The 21,121-nt window shown below is 37.7% G+C and overlaps 1 protein-coding gene across 1 annotated transcript; it reads left to right on the top strand.

Moving 5' to 3' along the window:
- Positions 1–326: 326 nt before the first annotated feature.
- On the top strand, positions 327–19,539 carry LOC105439447 (plasmolipin-like). Its single transcript, XM_030976092.1, has 5 exons — positions 327–476; positions 6,792–6,950; positions 17,307–17,492; positions 19,056–19,172; positions 19,522–19,539. The coding sequence occupies exons 1-5, from the start codon at positions 327–329 to the stop codon at positions 19,537–19,539; spliced, it is 630 nt and encodes a 209-aa protein (XP_030831952.1).
- Positions 19,540–21,121: the final 1,582 nt, after the last annotated feature.

The following is a 21,121-nucleotide window of genomic DNA, read 5'->3' on the forward strand; positions in this document are numbered from 1 at the left end:
TTTAGGGTCCTGTTTTTTCAAAAAATAGGAAGGAGGGGTCCTTTTTTTTTTTCTTTCAAAATAATAGTCGCTCAAATGGCCGCTAGGTGCATTTTCCCTGACGGTCGGGCTATTTTTCAAGATGGCCGCCGACATTTTTATTTGTTATTAAATCAGGAATAGATTCATTTTAGCAGTGTTTTTCATGTTGTATTTTCTTTAAAAAAAAATTAAAAAATAAAAAAAATAGGAGGCGGCCCCCAAAAAGGAAGCGGGCGGGGACGCTTAACATGTATATTTTTTTAAATGGCCTAATAATTTCACATCTTTTTCTGTAGCTAACAATCATGGCAGAAACAGGAGGATTTCTCGACACCCATACAACATCTACCTACTCGCCTACGACAACTACGCAGACGGCGTCACCAAGAGTCCGGTGTACTATCGACAAAGGATATGCCACATCACTGCCTAGTATCATTAGGATAGTAGAGATTGTGAGTATATGATTTTCCCTTTTTTTTGGGGGGGGGGGGGTTAATGTAATATTGCTGACCCCATGATCGAACATACAAACAGGCCTCCATACAGTTGTTTTTTTGTGAATTACAAAACCAAGAGGTACATAAATAACGATCCTTTAAGAATATAAGTAGCAGGGGAAAAAAACAATTAAAATAAAGATGTGTTGTATAAGATGAAGTCCCGATGAAGTACAGCTTTGCTCTGATTTGTTTGAAATCTGCACAGGAAACTCCTCTCTGCAAATTGTATTCTGTATTCAAATGAACTTAACTTAGGGGATCATTTTGAAGAAAAAAAAGAAATACCTGAAATGATGGATGGAAATATCATCAATTAGAGGGAAAAAAGAAAAAACACCCCCTTTTTAAAGAAATCTCCGGGTGAAAAGTCAAATACACCCCTTTTTTTACAATTCTAGGGCCGGACTTTGTCGCACGAAAAGTACCCCTTTACCGGACATTTTGGCAACACGCATGCGGTCATTCCGACCCCTGAGTGGGGGGGGGGGGGGGGGGCCGGGTCTCTCCACTGATCGCGCAATCCCCAAATTTCCGTCCACACGAATTCGAGGTCCAGATTTAGAGAATGGCTAGGTCTACTTTCAACGTTGAGGGTGTGTTATTTCATCAGCAGATTGGGTGCGCTAAACGAAAACGGTACAGAGGCTGGACTAGGGCACTCACTGCTCGAGTCACAGAGATTCTGGATGGAGACATCAAGTAAAGGGTTATAAAAATGATCTCCATCTGATTTGCTTTAAGTCTTTAATTTGTATGATCAAAATATCTGGTTTGTCCGAGTGATTTTAGACCTCAAGATGTAACAAAAATATTAATACGTGTTGATGTCAGTGTGTTTCCAGTTATACAGTGGAAACTCCTTGTTATGAGGACAATCAAAATTAACTTTGATATATCAGGTATCTTGTTTTATCATGGTAAAAATAACATATTAAGAGCTAGGACCAACAATATGGGGTCAGGTCGCTATTCATAAGAACAGTTATTCGTAAGACCGCTATTCATAAGGACAGCTATTCATAAGGACAGCTATTCATAAGGACCGTTATTCATAAGGACCGCTATTCATAAGGACAGTTATTCATAAGGACCGCTATTCATAAGGACCGTTATTCATAAGGACCGCTATTCATAAGGACCGCTATTCATAACGTGGAACTTCCCATACCTGCAGCCTGCAGGACCGCTATTCATAATTGAAGAAGAGGGTCATTATTAAAACTATTTATCATCATATATTTTTCTTTTCTACAAAAATATAAATAAACCACCCATCACATGCATATTAAGACAAGGTTATGGAAGGAAAAACAACGAATATCATAAGGAATATAAGAAAATTATAGAAAGATGCAAACGAAGTAAGAAAAGGTGATAGAAGGAAGAACAAAGGATAGCGTATAATGGGAAAGATATAGGAGGAGAAAGTAATAGAATAATAAAAACAAAGACTATCTTAAAGGAAACCAAAACCTTCATACAAAGTTACTTTTATTGTAAAGTTTAAGATATTTGAAAAATATCAGTGAAAATTTGAACAAAATCGGGCAGGAATAAGGAAGTAAGAGCTTTTTTGAAATGACTAGTCACTAGAGGCGGTATTCAATTTGATGCCATCATCTGTGGACAACTCTCCATGCCTTTTGTACATCAAATTTCATGTTTTTCCTTCTTTCTTGTGATTGAGATAATGTACTCCCCCGAAAGCAAGATATAGAATGCAAAATGATATTCTACTTCACATGTTATGAAGTCGGATCAAGAACACAAATAAATACGAAGAAAACAAAAAATTGTGAGATTTTATGTACAAAGGCATAGAGAGTTGTTCACAGATGATGTCATCAAATTGAATACCGCCCTCTAGTGACTAGTCATTTCAAAAAGCATTTTATGTGTCTCATTATAATGTGGTGAAATTTTTTAGATTATCCCATGTCTGTATTATGAGAGCAGAACTAGTGGCCATACTAATGGCACTAGAGTGGATTAATACATTTATTGAATCCTCTTCGGTGGTAATTTTTAGCGACGCTTTGTCAGCTTTACAAATGATCGATTCATACTTTATTAGATGTGCTATTGTAAATGAAATTTTATCCATAATTAATATTTTGCAGTTTAAGGATGTTTGTGTTGCTTTTGAATGGATTCCGTCACATTGCGATATTAGGGGCAATGAGATCGTAGATCGGGCTGCCAAAAAGGAGCCATGAAAAGGTGTATAGACATAGTTATACCAAATACAAGAAGTGAATTGGCAGCCTCTCGTTTGATCCATTATAACAAATTATGGCAAGCAGAATGGGACAATGCAGAACACGGTAGATTTTTATATGCTTTGCATAGCGACGTTTCAAAGCCCATACATAGACAAGGCCTATCTCGCAGAGAAGAATGCTTGATACAACAACTAAGAGTAGGTAACTGTAGTTTAAATTATTACCTTTTTCAAATTAACCAACACGATACTGGTCTTTGTGAAGTTTGTCAAGAAGATGAAACAATTAAACATTTTATTTTCTATTGTACAAAATACGACAAAGATAGACGTCTCTTAAAAGAAAGGATTAATTGAACAACCCCAATCTGAAACAATATTGATGTCTAACCCAATTTTCACTCGTGAATTATTGGGTTACATATACGATACTAATCGTTTTAGATAGCTTTTAAAGCTATCAGGGATCCCCTTAACTTATGTCGATCCTGTAATAATATATAAAATGAAGTATTTGCGGTTTTTTCCATGAACAATTGCAACTAACTCCCATCTCGCCTTTTATGTGCATTTTATGCAATTTTAATATTGCAGCTTTTTTTTTTTTTTTTTTTTTTTTTTTTTTTTATAAAACCATATCACTATTAATTTCATTTCACCAAGGAAAGTCGCTCGTGGGCTTGATTTCCGAAGCCCACGCCAAAGGTATACACGAAATTGACTGGCGCAATAATCTTTGAGATTGAAGAGCGCCATCTAAACGAAGAACCAACCACCAACAACCTCTTACTTCCTTATTCCTTGCCCGATTTGTTCAAATTTTCACTGATTTTATTCAAATCTTTTAAACTTTACAATAAAAGTAACTTACTATGAAGGTTTTTGGTTTCCTTTAAGACAAGGTGATAGAAGGAAAAACAATGAATAACTTCATAAGAGAAGGGATAAACAACGATTAACATAAGGAATGATAAGAAGAAAAATGAGAAAGATAAAAGAATAAACATAAAAAGGGGAAGAAGAGAAAGTGAGGAATGAGTGACACACTAAGAATAGCATTAGAGACGGTGATAGAAGGAGAAATGACATAGGAAAGAAAGAAAAAAATAGTTAGAAGGAAAACAAAGAATATCATGAGGATAGATAGGAAGAAAATAATATTAGAATGATGGAAACAAACAATAACACAGAAGAAGAAAAAACAAAGAAAGAAAATGATACTTTGCATGATCACGTTCACGGAGTGGGGGCCGGGTTTGAAAGATAATGGAAAAAAAAAGTGATAGAGGAAACAAAGAATAACATGAGGAGAGTAGGAAGAAAAATGATAGTTTAATAAAACAAAGCATAACGTAAAAAAGGTGATAGAAGGAAGAAACGAAGAATAACATAAGAAAGACAGATGATTAATGATTTTATGATTTAATGATTTTGGTAATGATCATTGTCGTCAGTCGCTAGCTTCACGAACGCGCGCGCCCGGCCGCACCCACCATCGGTAGCAGCCTATACATAGAGATATCAGATAATTTATACTTAATAAGGCGTAGTAGTATATGAGCCTATACTTCTTCGAATGCGATGAACTCGCTGATCTCCGAAAAGCGAAGGGACAACACCAGCAGAGAAAGGTACGCGTATAGTATATTTTGCAGCGGTTTGTCGTGAAACCTTCGTTTTTAGGAAAACTACTCCAAAAAAAGCTAATTGACACGAAAGGGGTAAGAAACATAACGAATTTAAAATCATGACCATTATTTGAACAATAATTTAGTTGATATGTTGGTATGTTTTAGGCATGGGTGTCGATCCCGGGGGGGGGGGGGGGTGGGGGGATATATCCCCCCCCCCCAATATCTCATTTTATGAATTTATTCAATCAACAGCATCATAGAAATGCAGAGCGCCAATGCAAAGCCGCAGCGTTAAAAGCAACGAGCAACGAGCAACGAGCTAAATATTATGCTACCCACCACTCGGGCTGTGCATGCAAAGATTTGCGAACGAACGTTCCAAACGTACTTCATGTGGGGAAACTGAATTCAGACAAGGATTAATATACAGAACAGTACAACGAGTCGTCTTCTTTCTCTAATAATTAAGTGAAACGGCTAAGCTTCCGCGCATTGAGTGGGATGGGGGGGGGGGGGGGCAATTGAATTCAGACTAGGATTAAGAGTTATAATTAAATGAAACATCAAAGTACACGATACAACGAATCGTCTTCTTTTTCTAATAATGTAATGAAACGTGAAAGCTTCCGCGCTATCCGCGGGATGGTTGAAAGTGATTTCGGACGAGGATTAAGAGTAATAATCAAATGAAACGTCGAAGCTTCCGCGCTTCGCGCGGGATGGGGGGAAACTAAATTCAGACAAGAACACGATACACAAAATTGTCTTCCTTCTCTAATAATTTAATGAAAATGTAAAGCTTCCACGCTTCGCGCGGGATGGACAAAAGTGAATACAGATAAGGATTAAGAGTAATAATTTATTGAACCGTCGAAGCTTCCGCGCTTTGCGCGGTAAAGGGGAAAACTGAATTCTATATCATCATCTTCCTTCTCTAATAACGAAATGAAATGTGGAAGCTTGCGCACTTCGCGCAGGAATGAGCGAAAATGAATTCAGACAAGGATTAAGAGTAATAATTTATTGAACAGTCAAAGCTTCCGCGCTTCGCGCGGTAAAGGGGGGGGGGGAACTGAAATCTATATCATCATCTTTTTTCACTAATAATGTAATGAAATGTGCAAGCTTGCGCGCTTCGAGCAGGAATGGGCGAAAATGAATTCACACAAGGATTAAGAGTAATAATTAAATGAAACGTCAAAGCTTCCGCGCTCCGCGCGGGAGGGCGGGGGGAATTGCACTCAGACAAGGACACGATACAACGAATCGTCTTCTTTCTCTAATAATATAATGAAACGTGAAGCTTCCGCGCTTCGCGTGGAATGGGCGAAAATGAATTCAGACAAGGATCAAGAGCAGTATTTATTGAAACGTCAAAGCTTCCCCGCTTCGCGCGGGAGGGGGGGGGGAACTGAATTCAGACAAGGATTAAGAGTCGAGAATGGTACATCGAATCGTCTTCTTTCTTTAAAAACCTAAAGACCTATGCGCGGTGGAAGGGAACTTGATTCAAACAAGGAATAAGAGTCGATAACGGTCCAACGAATCGTCTTCTTTCTCTAATAATTTAATGAAACGTCAAAGCTTCCGCGCTTCGCGGGGAGGGGGGAAACTCCTCCCTCCCTGCACCCAACCCCTATAGGGAGCGCGCTTCGCTAGCTCACTTCCGACCCCCTAAAATGAAATCCTGGCTACGCGTTTGGGGAGGGGGGTACAACCTGCCACGTGCTTCTATCCCTTGGTTGCTTTGATCCATTGCCGAAAATATTTTGGCACTTGTCATCCCCCCCCCCCCCCCAACCACGGATACGAATCGACACCCTTGGTTTTAGGTGTCTCCACGCAGGAGCTAGGGGTCAAAGTCTGAATACGAAAGTACATAAGCTCTCCTCTCAACCAGGACTGTCCTCAACTCTTGGAACCGGAAGTTGGATAGATACAAGTGACGGAGGAGTCGACCAGTAACAAGTAAAAAAAAAAAATACTGCCTTGTCCATAAAATGATTAATGGTGATGATATTGATGACACATCACTTAAAAGCATTGTCTGTGCAACTCTAGACATTACTAGAAAGGCCAAATAAAAAACAAAACATGTTTAGGGTCCTGTTTTTTTCAAAAAATAGGAAGGAGGGGTCCCTTTTTTTTCTTTCAAATGTTCGCTCAAAATGGCCGCTCGGTGCATTTTCCTTGACGGTCGGGCTATTTTTCAAGATGGCCGCCGACATTTTTATTTTTGTATTAAATCAGAAATAGATCCATTTTAGCAGTGTTTTTCATGTTTTTTTTTCTTTAAAAAAATATAAAAAATTAAAAAAATTAGGAGGCGGCCCCCAAAATGGAAGCGGGCGTGGACGCTTAACATGTATATTTTTTTTAAATGGCCTAATAATTTCACATCTTTTTCTGTAGCTCACAATCATGGCAGAAACAGGAGGATTTCCCGACACCCATACAACATCTACCTACTCGCCTACGACAACTCAGCAGACGGCGTCACCAAGAGTCCAGTGTACTATCGACAAAGGATATGCCACATCACTGCCTAGTATCATTAGGATAGTAGAGATTGTGAGTATATGATTTCCCCCTTTTTTTGGGGGGGGGGTTAATGTAATATTGCTGACCCCATGATCGAACATACATGTACAAGCAGGCCTCCATACAGTTTTTGTGTTTTTTTTGTGAATTACAAAAAAGATCAGTCAATGGAAACTGCTAGGAACAAAACCAAGAGGTACATAAATAACGATCCTTTAAGAATATAAGTAGCAGGGGAAAAACAAAATTAAAATAAAGATGTGTTGTATATTAAAGATGAGTACAGCTTTGCTCTGATTTGTTTGAAATCTGCACAGGAAACTCCTCTCTGCAAATTTTATTCTGTATTCAAATGAACGTGTCTGTGAAAACACATTATATTTTTCACCATTAGTTCGTTTTGAATTTTGTTTGACCAATCTATGTAAATACATTTGATTTGTACTGGAATCACTACACTATATACTGCAATTTTTTATGTCATGCATCAAATCATAAATGTAATGCATGGGAATTTTCATGGTTTCATTCATTTCATAAATCATTTTATGAACTTTCAGTTTTGCTGTAACTCGCAGGATATCCTGTTTTAACCTTAAAGGGAACCAAAACCTTTGTACTAAGTTACTTTTATTTTTTGAAATAACTAGTCACTAGAGGGCGATATTCAATTTGATGACATCATTTGTGGACAACTTTCCATGCCTTTTGTACATCAAATTTCATGTTTTTCCTTCTTTCTTGTGATTGAGATAATCTACTCCCCTGAAAGCAAGGTATGGAATGCAAAATGAGATATTCTACTTCACATGTTATGAAGTCGGATCAAGAACACAAATAAATACAAAGAAAACGAAAGAATTGTGAAATTTGATGTACAAAAATTCAGCGAGCGTATAGGATTTCAAATAAATTTTGATGTATGATATAAAACAAATATACCCTGCCTTCTGTTCGAGGTACTGGTTAAAACTATGGGCCTTGGTGGCTCCAATAGTAGTATTGGAGTCACTCCTTGCCCATAGTTTTAACCAGAACCTCTCAAGACAGTGTATATGTGTATACTATCTTTAATGATCGATATCGATGGCAACACAGTATTTGGTACATTCTTTATTTTTTTTAATGCCTTTAATGAGATTTTTTTTCTCCAAGCTTGGCTTAAGCCGGGTAAGGAGAGTGCATGCATGTATTCAGCACTTGTATCCTTCAGAAGAAATGCTATACAGATTCAACATTTTATTATTAAGATCATTATTGAAATATCAGTTTCATCTACCCGTAATGGTATCATATTCAGGGCTGTCTACTCAGCAAGCTAAATTGAAAGCAGCAATGTACATGGACATATGAGATCACCTCTTTGACTATGGTTTGTATGTACCAGTACATATCAAGTATAGCATACACTAGACAAAATTAATGTCAGCACACGGGCTTCCTGTTTCAGGGGAAAACAAAGGAACCGACATTTCCTATTGTTCCGCCGCATTGTCAGTGTGTTGGTTTAGGATTCTCTGTTGCAATAGCTCTATTCACACCGTCGTACTTTTGAACTTAAAGAGAGGGTTTATTGATTTTGAATTTGACTGAATGTGGTATCATTGCAATCGTAAACTTACACTGTTTTAACTTGTAGGTCCATTAAAGTCCATTAAAATTGCAACAAAAAAACCCACTCAAGACCTCGAAAACGATCGTAATACAGCTGAATTTTCAGTGACGTCATGAATGAGAAAAAATGGGCCACTCAGCTGAACTGATTGACAACGGTGCTGTATTGCATTGAGTGCCGTACCCATTTATAACTGACGTACGTACTTTACCTTCATCAAAATCATCAAATCCCCTGGGGATATCGAAATGGACAAAACATACTGTAAACGCGCAAATATTTGCGGTACATTCATTTTCGCGATTTCGCTCTAAGATCTGCAAGCGCAAATTCTAGAACTCGCAAAATATAAGCATGACTTCTTATTTGGTTTTGAATGGGCTAAATTGCTTGCACGCGTATTTAAGAACCTGCGAATATGTTTTGTTTCAAGCTCGAAAAATTAATGACGTGAAAATAACAGCGTTAAGTTATGATAAAAAACGAAACTGAGAATTATCAATGTTTTATCATAACTTTTTTTTGTTTGTTGAAATAAATCTTTATTCAGATAAAATCATGGATAACATCGTAATACATAAATATTCATATCATAACTCAATCACAATTTTAATATGACACATATTTGAAAAGCTTAGATCCTCCTCTTTCATTTGATGCAACTCATATGATGCATATTCACCAACAAGTTATTTTGCGGCGGTATATGAATTTCAAAGAAAAAGTTCATTTTCTGCCCTTTCATTTGACACCTCAATCAGGAAAAATGAGCCAGGAATAACAAAGTTCTGTTTGTTCAAAGTAATGCTTGCGTTTCCATAATTTGATTAAACGAATTCGTTTTCACTGGCTGCCTGCTGTAGTAACGAACATAGTTGACAAAAGACTTAACTCTGGTTCGTTGACGATCGATTAGCCATGCACAAAGAAGACGAAAGACTTGATGCATGGCTGATCATCAACGAAAGTACGAAGCGGAGTAAATTTGTCGCCTATGTTGTTCCAGAAGTGTCGTTAGGTCATGCAAATTGTCCTTCGCACTCCCAGATCATACACGTACAGGCGCGTACACAGGGGGAGGGGGGTTAAAACCCCCCCCTTTGGTATTTTTCTGTGTGTAACCCCCCCCCCCCCCTTTGGATTATTTTTCTTTTTATTTATTAAAAAAAAATAATAATTAAAAAAAATTCCCATGGCTGACCTAAAAAAAGTGACCTCTTACCCCCCCCCCCCCCCCCCCTCCCCCCCCCCGCTTATTCAGCGGTCGGCTGAGTCGTTGCGGTTTTTTTTTTGGGACCAAAAAAAAGTGTCCTCTTACCCCCCCCCCCCCCCCCCCCCCCCTTTGGATTTTTTTTATTATTTTTATTTATTAAAAAAAAATAATAATAAAAAAAAAAATTCCCATGGCTGACCTAAAAAAAGTGACCTCTTACCCCCCCCCCCCCCTTTGAAAAAATCCTGCGTACGCGCCTGTACACGTACATGTACACGCTAACATGCGGGTAACATGCCCTCAATTATGTGATCATTATTCTGGTTTTTATGCTCAAATGTGACGGGAATAACATAAAAATCAAACAAACATTTGTAGAAAGTACTATTTATTCTGTATATCTCATTTAAAGTGCCAAAATAAAGGAAATATCCATATCTAAAAAATTGCAATGGGCATCCAACATTGTCCCGAATGTGTGATCTAGGGTAGTTCATTCACTGACGTCACACTTTTGCATGTGTTTTATCGCCATCAATTCAATTTGTGAGTGGATTCTGGAAAGGGTATCAAAATTGCATTTAATTTATTCCTCACGCTAGTGAAGGCTTAAAAAGTACCTTACCGGTCATCATTTTCTTCAGGTTCTCTGTAGAGGTATAATTTAGGCCAAACACACAAATGAAATGATTCTCATCCCCGCCTGCCCCTTATTGTTTTACTACCGGTATTTACTATTCAGAAGAAAAAAGCCAACAACAAAAAAGCAACAAAAAAAAGTAAAAAGCCTGTGATATATATTTTCTTTAAATAGCTTCTAAAGTGATACAAATCATTTGTTTTGTCATACATTGCATGATTGCATCAGTATACTCACATAGCACAATATCTGTGAATAATAGGCTTGGCCAGCTAGCATGGCAGCCATCTTGGAACAAACTCAAGATCAAAACAATCAAGTAACTACAAGCTGGCATAAGCTCAAAGTTAATTGCGTCTGCAGGGCATATAACTTCTCTGCTCGTATTTCGCTAACTTTAAGATCTGTCAATCTGTCATGGTTTGTAACTTAAAGCTTTATAACCATGAGTGCATCTGCACATGCCCTGACTACAAGATAACTTCAAAATTTAACCCAAGGCCTAAACTTAAAAGTAAAGATCACTTCTCAATCTGGTCATGCGATTGTGAAAGAAACGTTGTGGAATCGATCAGAAAAGGTTGATCATCTAGCATATATAAGCAGGCGCGTACGCAGGGGGGGGGGGGGGGGGAGTTTTAGGGGGTTAAACCCCCCCCTTTCGTAATTTCATGTATGTAACCCCCCCTAAAAAAACCTAAACCCCCCCCCCTTTTGATTTAAAAAAAAAAATATATATTATATATATATGCCCACGGCCGACCTAAAAAAAAGGTGACCTTACCCACCCCCCCCCGCTTATTCAGCTGTTGGCTGAGTCGTTGCGATTTTTTTTTGGGACCCAAAAAAAAATGACCCCCCCCCCCCCCCCCCCCCCCCCCCCCCCCCCCCCCCCCCCCATTTTCCCATGATTGGTAATAAGAGCTTCCATTTCATTTTTTGAGAGGGGGGCGTTTCCAAAATTGATCTTTACCTTTAAAGCTAACGGAATTGTGTGTGAGCCTCACTGATGGCTTCTTATATGTGTACATTATGTAACTCTCCCTACACCTTTTCTGTACTTCAAATTTAAATAAAAATAAGTAAATGATAACCTAACTTTAATTTTAATTCAACTTTAAACTATAATTTGAATAGCTACGTGTACATGTTTGTTTGTTAATGTCTGGATGAAAGTAACCAATAAGAACCGGTACATGTACCATTCAATAGAATGGGGGGGGGGTTGATGTAATAAGAACTTAATATAAATATCTCATGAAAAATTTAATTAAAATGACTCCATACCAGATAATGTATATTGAAGTTAATTATATAAGGTACATGTATATTACCATGGATAGAAAACTATATTTTTCACTGTTTAGTAAAGAGTATATTGCTTTTTTTTCTGTCAGTCCTGTCACTCTAATATATTGTCTTCTACTCTTTCAGTTTTGATATTCTGTGTATTATAGTGACTTCTCCCTCTCTGTCTGCTTCTTTCTTTCTGTCATTCTCGTTTTGTACTGTCTGTCTCTGTATGTTTGTGTTTCTCAGTTCAATGTTTTTTTATCATAATTTGTTTTAACCTATTTCTGACGAAATGAATGGTAGGCAACCATGCTGCTATATTCAATTCGAACTCAAATGATTGTTATAAAACTTTGTTACCAGAACAAAAGATTATCTGTAACCCATTAAATACTATCATGGTGATATTTGTTATAAAGAATGATACAGCAAGTATTCGCTGCTCTCCCCTCCCCACCCCTCCTCCCTGACCTCCAAGCCATATTTCAGACAGATGGATGTTAAAACTATATGCATTTGTTTAGGCATCAGCTGATCGAACCATCCATCTCCCAAAATGCTACCCACACTCTGTGACAGAGCCTTCACAGCTGCTGCTCCCAAACTGGAATAACCTACCCATATCTCTGTGTAACCAACAATCAGTCAATACCTTCAAATAATATCTCAAAACTCACCTCTTGTTTTAACAACATGCTGTAAAGCACATTTGAACATGTATATCTGGAAAATGGGCTATATAAATACATTATTTTTTTATTTTTATTATTATTATTATTATTATTATCATTAAGAGCTTCATCTCTAGTGCACACATATCCATCCTCGGTCGCACTAACAAGAACGTTAGCGACTTTTCGGACCGGCGACGCGGCCTTCTACAACACTAATCTAAGCGGGGGGGGGGGGGGGGGGGGGGGTCGCACTCAGAGCGAAAAGTTCCGCGTAGCATCCAAACCTACGACGGTATTCAGCCGAATTAGCGTCAGAATTCGAGCTAGTCGGGGTGGTGTGATCAGCCAATCAGAGAGCTTATTAGCTGTGACTGCGAGGCTCGCATGCAAATGACGGAACGACATTTCAGACGTCATGTAAGCGCGGAAACTATATGTATTCAGATTTGCAAAACTGCAAACAGATCGCGACGGTATATAGCCAATTGCAGAGTACGGAAACGGTCACAGCTCATTTAAATACCTCGTAGTCAGCACTTAATTGCGTCGTCGTGCGAATAGTCATATAGGCAGGGGCGTCGCCAAAGGGGGGGTGTGAGGGGGTGCGACACCCCCCCCCCCCACCTGTCAGGATTTTGTCGGTAAAATTGCGCTGCCGTCGGGAAAAAGAGAAAAGGGGGAGGGAAAAAAAGAGGGAAAAAAGAGAGGGAAAAAAAAGGGAGGGAAAAAAGAGAGGGAAAAAAAAGAGAGGGAAAAAAGAGAGGAAAAGTGAAAGAAAAGAAAAAAAGAAAAGGAAAAGAAAAGAAAAAAAAGAATAGGAAAAGAAAAGAAAGAAAGGAAAAGAAAGGAAAGAAAGGAAAAGAAAGGAAAGAAAAGAGAAGAAAGAAAGAGAAAAAAGAAAAAGAGGGAGGATAGGAAAGAAAGGAAAAGAAAGAAATGGAAAAAGAAGAAAAAAGAGTGAAAGGGAAACAAAATAAACGGGGGATGAAAGAGAGAAGAGAGAGGGGAGATAAGAGTCTGAGGGAGGGGGAGTGGGAGTAAAAGAGAGAAGGGGTTGTTGGGTGGAGTCGTCGAGGGAGCAAGAAAGACACGGGTAAATATGTTGCTGTGTCGGGTCAGCTGTGTCGGTATTCTAGCTCGATCCTCGTGTACTATATCAATGCAGAAGTTTGAAGTCGGTGAGATGTATATTGTCGGTCGGCCGACAAGTTTTTTTCCCTACGAACTGTGACTTCTTATCCGCTGTGACCATTTCGAGAGTGACTACAACTACAATACTTGTATTTTCTCGAAGTTTCACTTTCCTATAAGTTCAGCTAAAGAAATCAGAGGTTTAAAATTTTCGGGGAAACTAAATTCAAACAAGGTTTAAGAGTCAACAACGGTACGACGAATCGTCTTCCTTTCTTTATACTGTGATGGAAGGCCAAAAATTCCGCGCTTCGCGCGGAAGGTGAAACTTCATTTAGACGAGTCGAGAACGTTACAACGAATCGTCTTCTATCTCTAATAATTTAAGGAAACGTCAAAGCTTCCGCGCTTCGCGCGAAAGTGGGAAACTGAATTCAGACAAATAGGGCTTATTAAAAGTCGAAAACGGTATAACGAATCGTGTTCTTTCTCTAATAATTTGAGGAAACGTCAAGGCTTTCGCGCTTCGCGCGAGAGGGGGAAACTGAATTAAGATGCTAGGGCTTAATAAGATTCGAAAACGGTACGAGGAATCGTCTTCCTTTCTATATATTGTGATGAAACGCCAAAAATTCCGCGCTTTGCGCGGAAGGGGAAAAACTTCATTTAGACGACTCGAGAACGGAACGACGAATCGTGTTCTTTCTCTTGTAATTTGAGGAAACGTCAAAGCTGTCGCGCTTCGCGCGAAAAGGGGAAAACTGAATTCAGATAAATAGGGCTTAATAAGATTAGAAAACGGTACGAGGAATCGTCTTTCTATCTCTATATTGTGATGAAACGCCAAAAATTTCGCGCTTAGCGCGGAAGGGGAAAACTTTATTTAGACACGTCGAGAACGGTACAACGAATCGTCTTCTTTCTCTAATATTTTAAGGAAACGTAAAAGCTTCCACGATTCGCGCGAGGCGCGAGAGGGGTAAACTGAATCCAGACAAAATTAATAGGGCTTATTCAGAGTCGAAAACGGTACAACGAATCGTGTTCTTTCTCTAATAATTTAAGGAAACGTCAAAGCTTCCGCACTTCGCGCGAAAAGGGAAAACTGAATTCAGACAAAATTAATAGGGCTTATTTAGAGTCGAAAACGGTGCAACGAATCGTGTTCTTTCTCTAATGATATGAGGAAACGTCAACGCTTTCGCGCTTCGCGCAAGAGGGGGAAACTGAATTCAGATGAATAGGCCTTATTAAGAGTCGAAAACGGTGCAACGAATCGTGTTCTTTCTCTAATGATATGAGGAAACGTCAACGCTTTCGCGCTTCGCGCAAGAGGGGGAAACTGAATTCAGATGAATAGGCCTTTTTCGTATGACGAATCGTCTTCGTTCTCTAATAATTTAATGAAACGTTTAAACTTCCGCGCTTCGCGCGGGAGGGGTAAGCTTCATTCAGATAAGGATTAAGAGTCGAGAACAGTACACCGAATCGTCTGCTTTTTCTCATAATTTAATGAAACGTCAAAGCTTCCGCGCTTTGCACGGGAGGGGGGGGGAACTGAATTCAGAAAAGGATAAACAGTCGAGAACGGTAGAGCAAATCGTCTTTTTTTAAAAATAATAATTCAATGAAACGCCAAAGCTTTCGCGCGGGAGGGGCGGGGAAACTTCATTCAGCCAAGGATTATCAGTCGAAAACGGTACAATTAATCGTCTTCTTTTCCTAATAATTTAAGGAAACGTCTAAGTTTCCGCGCTTCGCGCGGGAGGCCCATCACCCCATATGGAAACGTTTGCTTGTATGTGTCTCATAAAAGAAGTTGACCACAAACTGACTCCCACACGGTGTTGAGTGCTCAGGGGTCACAGGCCACTGGCTTCATCGGGCAGGTAGTTCCATTATGTGAATGGGTAAATTAACTATTACAAAATGAGGGGACACATTACATTGTACAATAGGGACACACGTTGGAGAACATACTCTTTTATTGACTTACTCACTACATGAAACTATAAAACTAAAATGCATTTTGTATTCTAACAATTGGAGTACAAATAATAATAACAGGTGAATGAAATGCATAAGCACCACAAACACATGGGGAAGAAGCATTCATAAATTTGAATACATATAGTTGATAAACGACTCCGATGAAACTATAAAACTAAAATAAAATTTGCGTTCTGGCAATTGGAGTAAGAATGATAGCAGGTGAATGAAATGCTTCAACAACACAAACACCTTGGAAGCTAGGAAGCATCCATACATTTGAATAATTTAGTTGATAAACCACTCCGCATGTGGACCTTTGGTGGAGCAGAAAGCATTGGATTATTAACAACACGAACCCATTTAACAGAATGTCGGAACGTAAATTAAATTTGGCGCGGTTGGAAAATGCATCTTTCTACCCTGCGACTTTAATGGTACGATCCAGTAAATTAAAACAGTAAAATGGATCTTATTTTAAAATTACTCATTAAATAAAACCCAAAACTTCAGTGATATCAGAAAAAATATGTTATATCTTACTAATAATTAAAAAAGATGTATAAACATTGTGAAAGTGTCGCATTTTACGATAAAAAGACACCGATTTAGCGAAGATGACGTCATTAGTGCGCTTGCATCAGGGAATTCAAGGTCAAAAGGTCAATTCAGACGCTGATAAGTTAATGGTCGAGCCTTTTTGTTTCCTTTATTCCTACAAAATTATACAATCAATCAAAACAAGTTTAATACCAGGAGAAAGCTAACGATTATTAATTTTATTAACCGCTTGCCCCAAAGTCGCTTGACCACAGTGAAACGAGTGAGAGCTTGCGAGAGCGGCCAAAGTGTGATTGAAACTCGCTATTTGCTCTTCTCCAACGCAAAAAGACACGACATTGTGCTGGATAAATGTATTTTTTCCGACAAAAGTACAGAAAATTTGCATATGGTCTTTTTATATTATAATTTATGAAATGTTACCCTAGTGAATTCCGGGCGCCCCAATGCTGGAAAGAAACGCACATTTAAGAAAACTTCACTTTTCCATGGAAAAATGCTTATTTGTTCTATGCACACAAGTCAGATTGAGCGGATGATACAACGTTTCCATATGCATCCCCTTAATGAGCGCGCTTTTAAGTGATTCTCTTGCTCACTACCGCCCCTCCCTAAAATAAGATCCTAGCTCCGCGCCTGCATTAAAATATATAGCTATGATGCTGACTAAATTGAAGAAATAATTCGTATATTCATGTCGTCGCGGAAAATGACCATTTTGCGCATATGCAAGTACAAGAGATAGTCCATAGGAAAAACAATTTAGCCTTCGGCCCCAGGTTTATAGGGTTGAACTTTTCGATATTGGACATTTAATTCTGTCGGTAATTGGTGGCTAGTTTTGTCGGTAATCGTAAGCCTCTACACCCCCCCACTGAAAAAGGTCTAGCGACGCCCCTGCATATAGGGACTTTTAGATTTGCGTGGACTGACACGTGCGACGTCCATTCAAGGCAGTGCATTAAAAGGACGTCGATCGTAGCAATCCACGTTGCTGTCATGCAAATCTAAAAGTCCCTACTATTGACAGACCGACAACAGACCAAATAATTAACTACATTAACCTCAGTAGCCAAGGATTTGTCGGGTTTTGAGTTGGTTTGGCAGATGTATATAAGGAACACTCAAAGGTGCCTATAAACAACGCACCGGTATACATACTATATGAAAACACCTTTTGAAAAATATACATACCAAAAAGTGAAATGATATTGAATTGATAAGAATGACAAAAATTAACTGAGAGATTTTGTTTCCTTTATTTCTGCAGATTGTCGGATTCATGTACTGGACAGTGGTGTCCAGTTACTGGTTCGGGTGCGTTAATCATTCTACTGGTTGGTATAACTGGGTAATCTTTGTCTCTGTGACCACATGGGTCATCACGGTCATACTCTTCATTTTTTTCCTCTTATCGCTGACCAAACAGGTGACCATTATCAACTGGGTGCTAACGGTAAGAAGCCATTATTATCTCTTACGGTCAGGGACTGTGTTGTTTTTACATATGGAGAAAAGTTTGTGAAAGGTTCACAGTGTGAAATAATGGAATATAAAAATGGAATTAGAAGACAGAATTATTCTTGCAAAATATTTCTTGATTGACAGTATTGATTTACATACATCAGTTTATGAGTATATTCCACTGTTCTAGGTAAGAGCTTAAGTTTAATAATTCAATAATATCCCTTGGCTAAGTATTTCATCCTGAGTAAAAGATGAATGTATGATAGTAAAATACTTCAGCCAATCACTTTGGAACCCTGACAGTGCCCCCGATTCGTTGTGCATTGGCTCTGTTTCATACAAATTGTTATCAATAACAAGTTGCATTTGATTGGCTGAGAGAAGATTTGTTATAGAAAATGTGACACTTTATATTAATGAAAAGTTTTATGAAACAGGGCTTGAAGGAGCATACTTTTTTTTTTTTTTTTTTTTTTTTTTTTTTTTTACTTCTTTCTACACCCCCCCCCCTCCCCACCATTGCTGAGACTGAGAAAACACTAGACCAAGATATTCCTAACATGTTTGTTTTGTAATTCTTGATTGGCTATGTGAAGTAGCTTCATTTGGCTAAGTTATATCAGGGACTTGGGAGACAAGTCCCTGGTTATATGATAGCATCCTTTGCTCTCTGCTCTGTAACCCGTTGACTCCGGGAACTGGGGGCTCCTGTGTCAAAGCCTATATGGGATTGAGAGAATTCAGAAATCAAGGGGTTAAAGCCACACTGTCCTACTTGTAGCTACTTGCTCCCTCTATATAGAAAACAATGCCTAATCGGTGACCATTGGTCCCCCATGATCCTCTTTTTCTTATGTTAATTGAGAGCTGAGTTGATGAGATAACCTGTCCAGTGACATTACAAAAGTGTTCTAATCCCTCCTATAAACTAGTGCAGATAAGCTTTAAATTGATAATATATTTACACATTTTGTGTTGTTGGCCTCACCTGTTCCATTTGGCCAGTCCTTTTGATAAGTTTGGAATAAATACTGATGCATAAAATAATAATAATGATATTGAATATTTATATAGGCACATTATCCACCATACAAGGTGCTCAAGGCGCTCTGCTAGGCTAGCGATTTCAGCGCTCACAGCATTCAAGGAATTCCTTCCTACCGGTACGCATTTAACACCTGGGTGGAGAGTGGCAAATGTAGATTAATTTCTTGCCAAAGGACATTAGTGCCGTGGCGGGACTCGAACCGCAGACCATGTGATCCACAGTCCGACGACTTATCCACTAGACCACAACACCTCTACATCTACATCACTAAATGATAAGAAAACACTTTTTCAAATCCACCAGGAGCTGATAGACAATGGTGCAGATTGATTGCTTCATTTCATAGCCGCGATAATTATCAGTGATGGTAGATTTACATTTTTGTTGTAATCCTTACTTGTTTTCTGTTGTTTGGTCTGCCCTTTATGATCAATTTATTGAATACCAATGAATAAAATGTCACTAAATGATACAAAAACTCTATTTTTCTTCAAAATCTACCAGGAGCTGATCAACAATGCTGCAGCTTGTTTGCTACATTTCATAGCTGCAATATTCATCAGTATAAAGGCTGGCCAACCTGCTGGGAGATATGAGCACGGAAAGATTATATGGGGATGTGTAAGTATCAGGTTCTTTTATTTAGGATCCTCAGATGGTGGATAAATGATATTAATATTATCACTCTGACTCAATAAGGAAAACATAATAATGAACTGCGTTTTAGATCTCATCATTTTATTAAGGGGAATGTTTTAATTTAAAGTATGAACATGTTCTTCCATTGACTGTGCTCTCGATCAAATAGGATTTGATTTCTATGGGGCTTAAAATGTATCACACAAAGAAATCGTCATAAGACGGCATTACATGGTGAGTAGAAACTAAATTCAATGTCGATGTTATGATAATAATCTTTATTGTTCATTTATTTCTCGTGAAAATTGATATTTTTATTTTTTTTATGCAGTTGGAAAAGTTTATGTAGGATTTTATATTTTATTATATTAGGGCATTTGTATTGATAGTGAAAGTGCTGAAGAGCAGACAGGTGTTGTAGTTATTATTATTATTATTATTATTATTATTATTATTATTATTATTATTATAAGTAGTAGTGGAAGTAAAAGTCCTATAGCAGTTTTAGTTTTAGTAGTAGTAGTAGTAGTAGTAGTATTGTTAATAATATTTTTATTATTATTTATGTATTTTGTTATTATTAATTATATTATTATCGTTATTATTGTTATAATTGTTATTATAATAATTATTTAAATAATTATTGTTAGTAGTAGTGGTAGTAGTAGTAGTAGTAGTAGCAGTACTATTATTAGGTGGTCTGTCAATGACAGATCACCTATTGTTTTCGTCAGAATTTTCTTTCTTTATCAGGTGGGCTGTATATAATACAGACCACCTTATATTTTTGTTAAAATCGCCTTTATTTATTTATTTATTTATTTATTTTTCTTAATTCGACCCACTTTTTTGTGTGCAAGATAATTTAAAAATGGCTCAAGCAAATGTCTTTAAATTTAGCACACGTATTTATAGGCATATGAACAAAGCACAACAACGTTTTAAACCTTGACCTTGACTGATGACGTCATCTAGGCGCCATTTTGTGAATTTTTTTGAAAATTTACTCATGATCATATTTTCATAACGGTAAATCATTTTTCATTCATATTTCAACATGATCAAGGTCAATATCCGTCCGGTCAATTTCGGGTCAAAAAACGCGCGCCTGCGCGTACGTCCGCGCGCAAAATTTTTAAATGCTCAAAATCGTCTAAAATTTATTTTGCATACGTATCAGGTCATTTTAAGCATTTTATAAAAAATTGCGCGTACGAGCATGCGTGCGCGTTTTCGCGCGTAACACCATTACAAAACATAGAATCGCCATTTTTTTTTCTTTCATGATATTTCTCATATTTTTTCAAGGAATTTGATACCATGTTTTTCTCTTTATGACCATTATTAACAAGATGAGCCTAAATTCAAGATAAATGTCAGTGCGCGCGAGCTCTTGTAATACATAACATACATGGGCAAAAAAATGCCTATACACAATCCATTATAGCTCATTGGGATGCACCTGGACCCCAATTCTGTTTTAATATTTGAAAAGAGTATGAGTCAGAAATATGATTTCATGTCTCATTTGGCCATTAAGTGTATCGTGACATCATCTTAAAGGCCTTGGAACTCAAAATACGAATTTGCATATTATGACGTCAGCATATTTATGGAAAATTGATTGTATCTCTGTATATATTGATTGATTTTCTTCAAAATTTCAATATGTTGTAGCTAAGATAATTCTCTACAAGTTAAAAAAAAACTTTTTCATTTTGATGACGTCATCAGAGTGAAAATTTTGATTAAAGGCCTCATGTCAGAAATTTCATAATTTGCGTGTTATGACTATAGAAGGTGAATTTCGTTCACGTAATGAATCTACATGATAGTGTTTTTTAAGAATTTTCAAGCAGTATCTCGCTTATTTTTGCTCTATTTTGTTTTCAAATTTAATTTATTTATTTATTTCTTTATTTTTCTTATTT

This window comes from Strongylocentrotus purpuratus, unplaced genomic scaffold (assembly GCF_000002235.5).
Source record: "Strongylocentrotus purpuratus isolate Spur 01 unplaced genomic scaffold, Spur_5.0 spur5_scaffold_8, whole genome shotgun sequence".
NCBI classification, from domain to species: domain Eukaryota; kingdom Metazoa; phylum Echinodermata; class Echinoidea; order Camarodonta; family Strongylocentrotidae; genus Strongylocentrotus; species Strongylocentrotus purpuratus.